This window comes from Coffea eugenioides, chromosome 7 (genome assembly GCF_003713205.1).
Source record: "Coffea eugenioides isolate CCC68of chromosome 7, Ceug_1.0, whole genome shotgun sequence".
In the NCBI taxonomy this organism is placed as follows: Eukaryota; Viridiplantae; Streptophyta; class Magnoliopsida; order Gentianales; family Rubiaceae; genus Coffea; species Coffea eugenioides.
The window spans coordinates 24,836,972-24,842,820 of NC_040041.1; the positions used below are offsets into that span (position 1 = coordinate 24,836,972).

The window sequence follows — 5,849 nt, forward strand, 5'->3', positions numbered from 1 at the left end:
CGTGTCGTGTTTTCAGGTCGTGTCAAAAATTGACACCCCTGTGCTTTACACTCGAAAAAACTTATTTAGCCCGAGGAAATATAAATTAATTTATAGCCCAGACTACGTCGTTTAGAGCGTTGTTAATAACGGCATTTTCCTTTTTTGCCGCTCTAATGCCACAAAAAGCCTAAAAGGGTTGTCAATTTTGCAGCACAAATAGAATTGCGCCGCCTACTAAATGGCGGTGTGTGATAACGATCTTTAGATCTTGGTTTCCCATCTCCATCTGCTCTTGCTGAATTTGTTTTACAGAATTTACATGAGACTTACCACAAGTTTTCACCTCAATCATTTCAATGGTAGAACTTTCCCCTAAACAAAGAGGGACCTCTTCCAGCCGTAGACAGCTATACAAAACCAATTTCTCGAGACGAGAAAAATTATCAGAATTATAGGCAGTCCAGTTGCAAAGATTCAATCTTGACAATTCCAAGAATCGGAGCTTAGAGAATTCCCCTTCTTGCATTTCCCATTTTTCCCCCATGAAGGACTTCTTTTCTAATTTAAGCACTTCAAGATTGGGCAATTTTCCAATTGTTGAAATTTCACTCCACGGCCATTTATTGCGTGAGAGAGTGAGCTTTTTCAAATTCATTGGGAATTCAAACTTGCGGTCGTAAAAGCGATGCAGCTGTAGTGATTCTAGTCGACTCAAACTATCCAGCTTGAGGATTCTATACCGATCTTTAGCAAATGTATACACGCATTTTAGCCTGCGAATGTTTGGTAACTTTTCAGTATCTTCTGCAATTGTTCACCAGAGCAGTTAATTGCACGGCTAAAAGTGTCTAAATGATCTAGATCCGGGGAGTCTTCAACGTTGCGAGTGGGTAACGTAAAACCACTCGGCAGGAATGCTTTATTCCTTTGATGTCTCAGTGTCGAAGCACCCAGCTCCGGAGACACTGTTCTCCTTAGATGTCTCAATGTCTTAATGTTCCCGATAGTATTAGGCAACTGAGCAACGGCATTGCCTCCTACCAGAAATGTATTTTAACCTTGAGAGGTTGTCTATTGCCGATGGAATGGATGCCGGGTACGACAAGGTAATTGTCAAGTATCTTAGGTGAACAAGCAATTATAATTCGCTTGGAAACTTGCCAGAAATATTCACGTCCTTAAAATCTAAAACTCTAAGAAGTTTTGATTTTAGAAACCAAAAGAGGCCATCATGCAACTCTTCTGAACCCATGCAAGCATAACCAAAGCATAGCAAACAACGAAGTCTGGGAAAAAATGGCCTGGACATCTCAAACTGCTTTGTGCTCAATGAGTACATACACAGTCGGTAGGGGCAGGGTCCACTAGAATTAGAAAGGTCATGACCCCAATTTGAAATTTGTAGGTGGTCATTACTTCCATATGAAATTCGTAGAAATCTTTCCATTTTTGACCTTTACCACAACAAACTCATGTACCAAATCATGAAGTCGACAAATTTTGGCACCAGCTAGAGTCCTTTGTTCGATTAACATTACTAAACTTCTGCCAGTCAAATCTTTCAAATAGTCTTCTGCCACGTCCTCTAACCTCTTCCCTTCTACCTTTGGGACAAATCCTTCAGAGATCCAAAGCCATGACAACTTTCGGACAGGAATGTCTTGGTCTTCTCAAAATGCACCTAAGTAAAGAAGGCATGGCTTCAAATATTCAGGTAAATGAAGGTAACTTAGCTTCAATGGTTCAATGGCATTAGAAGTGTTGGAACTGAGGCTGTCTGCAAATTCTTGCCAGCAGTGAGGCTCAATTCTTGAAAGAATTCCAGCAAAAAATGACAACTGTGTGAGGTAGCCCCTTGCACTTATTTGCTACTTGCATTAATACTTTGATTAGTGCTGGAGGACAATCTTCTTTGCCAAATATCTTCCTCTGAAGCAATTCAAGACACTCTTTATCACTACGATGGCAGAGATGGTGAGACTTGCTATTAGATTTAAATTGCAAAGACAAATTCTCAATCCTGCTGGTGAACAAAATTCTGCTTCCATTTGCATCATTTGGCAACGAACTTTCCAGCAAATTCCATGCCCCAATGTCCAACACATCATCTAAAATGATAAGATACCTATTTCTCTTCAAACGCTGGAAGAGCATCACAACCAAATCATCTTCATTCATCTTAAGATATTGATCATGACTTCCACTACTAATACTGGACAAAATCTGAACTAACAAATTCTGCTTGCTGTATACTTGAGAAATAGTACACCAAGCACGAATATGGAAGTGGCCTAAAATTGAAGGGTGATGGTAAATTGTGTTCGCTAATGTTGTCTTACCAAGTCCAGCCATACCCACAATTGAAACAATATCTAGCTGGTTTGAACCCCTACTAAGTCTATCTGCAATTGTCTTTACCTCTTCATCAAGACCCACCAAAACTTCATTCAGTGCTGGGGTACTGAGTTGTGATTTGAAGTGAATAGAGTTGTTGGCAACTCTCTGAGCTTCATCGTCATTCTTGATGCTGTCAGAGACTTTAAGGGCCTCAGTCTTCATATGCTTGATATCTCCAGCAATAGTATCCAAACATTCAAGTCTATCCCCAAGTGCACCAGAGTCGATGACTAACTCTGCCTTGTAGGCCACCTCCATAGCACCATCCCAAAGAGCTTGGAATTTTCCATTTTGGTTGCGCTGCTTCACAATTTTCCCTAGAAGAGATCTTAAGAATATAAGATCTTCTTGGATTATTTGGATTTGATCCTTTGGAAAAGCAACTGAAGCGGCCTCAGAAGTTGCTAGTTCCTGGAGATTCTCTAAGAAGAAATCAATAGAGCCCAGCTCGTTGGTCCTAGGGAATCTGAGTGATGAAGATGTTGGTGGATGCGTTTGTGCAACTTCTTGCATCTCAAACGATAAATTTCAAGATCTGTTCACCAAAAGAAAGTTAAACAAAAATATGAGGCACTTCAGTTCAAGTTTTCCCTTCTCTAATTTCTTATTAGACACTTCAATTAGAAAATCTATGCTTTGATTACCAAATTTGCTGCATTATAGGATGCTCATTTAATTTGACTTATTCTAGATGAAAATTCAAAGGAGTTTCAACAGTAGGATTTCTGCTTTTAATGAATACCAGTTCATAACTAAAAGGTAGTAAATTTATTTGGAGAAAAATTGTTCCATCCTGAACGATTAATACAAGTATTTAGCCTCCAATCGAGAAAAAGTAAAAAGGTAAAAACCCAAGCATAAGGTATCAAACAACTAAGAAACTGATTTTATTCTTCACCTCTTTTATTCTCTTGTTTATACGTTTCCTTCAACATTCAGCATACAAAAACAACAGAGGAAATGGAGTCATTAATCAATTTATTCTTTGTTTTTCTTTTTCGTTTTTAGTTTCCTTGAATTTAAAGTACCTGTTGTTGATAAGCACCGTAATCAGCACTAATTGAAGATATTAACTGCAGAAGCTCTGGCAAGCAGCAGGCGCCAGCTTCACCACCTCCCTAACAACCGCCTCTTACTTCACTCCCGTGGTTAAAATCTCAGCAAATTTATGAGAATAAATGCAAATTTTTCATGGGATTTCTTTGAAAAGTATGCTACAATACAAGCAGATTTGGGAGAGTCACTACTGAATGTCTGAGAGGAGATGGCTCACAGTAGCAGGCATTCACTTTCTTGCCTTGTTTTGTGGAAGGATATTATTTTTTTTGTGGAAGGATATTATGCATTTCACTTTCCTTGCCCCCAGTAATGCTTTTCACTTTCCTTGCCTTTTGTTTTGTGTTTGGATAGTTGACAAAAAATTATTTATTTGTATTACAAAAATAATATTTTTATGATTTCAATTATTTTTTATTTTATAGTAATTATCTCACATACATTATATCATAAAAAGTGTTACAATAATTATTTTAAATAATATTTGAATAATATCCTATCCTGTTAGAAATAATTATTTTAAAAAAATATCCTATCTTGTTAGAAATTCTCTACCATTTTGAAAAAAAAGGAGTAAGAAAGCTTTATCCTTTCAACGCAAGTCAGAAAGCTGTATTTCACGCCACGTTGTGGTGCTTAATCCTTTCAACAAAGCTTTGTTGCGTCCATCAGGGCAAAAACATGATTCGTTTTGTGGGCCTCAATAATAGTTAGTGCTAATTTTAAAGCTTTTTTTTCAATTTCTTATTAAAAAACACAGATTTCAATTGAGATGATCTCCACCATTTTTTTTAACCAATGGATTATAATAGCATCACATACTCTGAAAGTCACTGACGTGAATCGTCACTTGTAAGTATTTAGCACATATTTCAATTGAGAAGATCTTCAACATGATTTTTTTTAATTAATAGATTTCAATTGAGAAGATCTTCACCATGATTTTTTTTAACTAATGGATTATAATAGCATCATACATGCTGAAAGTTACAGCAGTCAGGCATTGCTGGCAAGTATATTAAATACTTACCAAAGTGTCGAGATAAGAGATAAATGTTAGCGAAAGGCTTACAAATTTTAGTGGCATCACAGCATTTGTAACATTCTTATGTTCTTTGACATTGTGCATGACAATTCTTTTAGTTTGGACTATTGGGCTCTTTAACTTTAATAACCTTTTTTTTTGGCTTGTTTGATTTTGCTAGATTAGTAGTGATTAGCTCTTGCTTACGTGGAGTAGTAATCCATTTTGGTTCTTTTCTTTTTGTCTTTTCAAGGCTAATTTTTTTTCATGTAGTCATGAAAAGGTTTATTATTATTATTATTATTTGTTTATGTGGAGTAGTAATCTTTTTTGTTTTTTTTCTGTATTTTTTCTTGGTAAAATGATTTAATGGTTTTTTTTCTGGCCACGGGAGAGGGGGAGAGGGAGGGAAAGAGGACAGGGTGTAGGGAGGGGGGTGGTGGGGGAAGGGGGAATGAGGAGAAGGGGGGAGAGGAGATGAGAGAGGGAGGGAGGGAGGAGAAGAGGAAAGAGGGGGGATGAAAGGCAGAGAGAGAGAGAAAGAGGAAAATCAAAAAGAAAGGGAGGGAGGGGGAGGTGCTAACGTTGGTGCTGGCAGTAGTTGCAAGAGGGAGGGGGTGCCATCAGTGGGGAAGGAGTAAGGAGGGAGGAAAAAAAAAGAAGAGCAGAAAAAAGGGAAAAAAAGAAAGAAAAAGAAAAAAAATAAAGTGTTAGGAAAACAGTAATAACTACAACAATAAAATATGATTTTGACGTGAAAATTTACTTTCCTTAAGGAAATTTGCCCCCACTATTCTACTACCGGGTTTGCAACAATTCCCTCTAGGAATAACAAAGCCAACCAAAATTTTCACACAGTAGTATGCAGAAACTCTTCCAAGACGATTTAGAGAATATTGTTTTAAACGAAAATACCAGAATAGTAAGAAAGTAAAAAAGTGAGGCCTCTGTTATCTGGACACTATTTTTTATAACTTTTAGATACCCCAAAAGAAATATCATGTTTTTTGGAAACGTATTTCTTCATGAATAGATACCTTTTAAAATGAATGGACACTTAACGGTTGTGTGTGTTGTATCATCAGATGCAACCCCTAAAAGGAAACCGTTTAGTTAGGAAGAAATATTAAAACGAAATTAATTAAAATTAATTTCGGTTCTTAAGATCCAAGGGATCCAAGTACCAAGTGCCAATTTTTTGACCATTAAATTTATATTTTAATTTAATAGTCAACATGACAAATGCATGTGAAATTTTAAAGTTTCCCTCCAAAATTTCCTATTATCCAAATTGATTTGAAAAGGTGTGCACTTGATTATAAACCTCTTCTATTCTTCATGTCTTTTCGATGTGGGATTCATCACTAACTATTTCCAACAATCTCCCACT

The 5,849-nt window shown here is 36.8% G+C and overlaps 1 protein-coding gene across 1 annotated transcript; it reads right to left on the reverse strand.

Annotated features, from left to right (window-relative positions):
- Positions 1-1,347: 1,347 nt before the first annotated feature.
- Positions 1,348-3,629, reverse strand: LOC113778686 (putative late blight resistance protein homolog R1B-13). Its single transcript, XM_027324163.1, has 2 exons — positions 3,408-3,629; positions 1,348-2,914 (listed from the first exon to the last, which is right to left on the reverse strand). Exon 2 carries the CDS (start codon positions 2,890-2,892, stop codon positions 1,786-1,788), a length of 1,107 nt encoding a protein of 368 aa, XP_027179964.1. The 5' UTR covers positions 2,893-2,914; positions 3,408-3,629; the 3' UTR covers positions 1,348-1,785.
- Between the last annotated feature and the right edge of the window lie 2,220 nt (positions 3,630-5,849).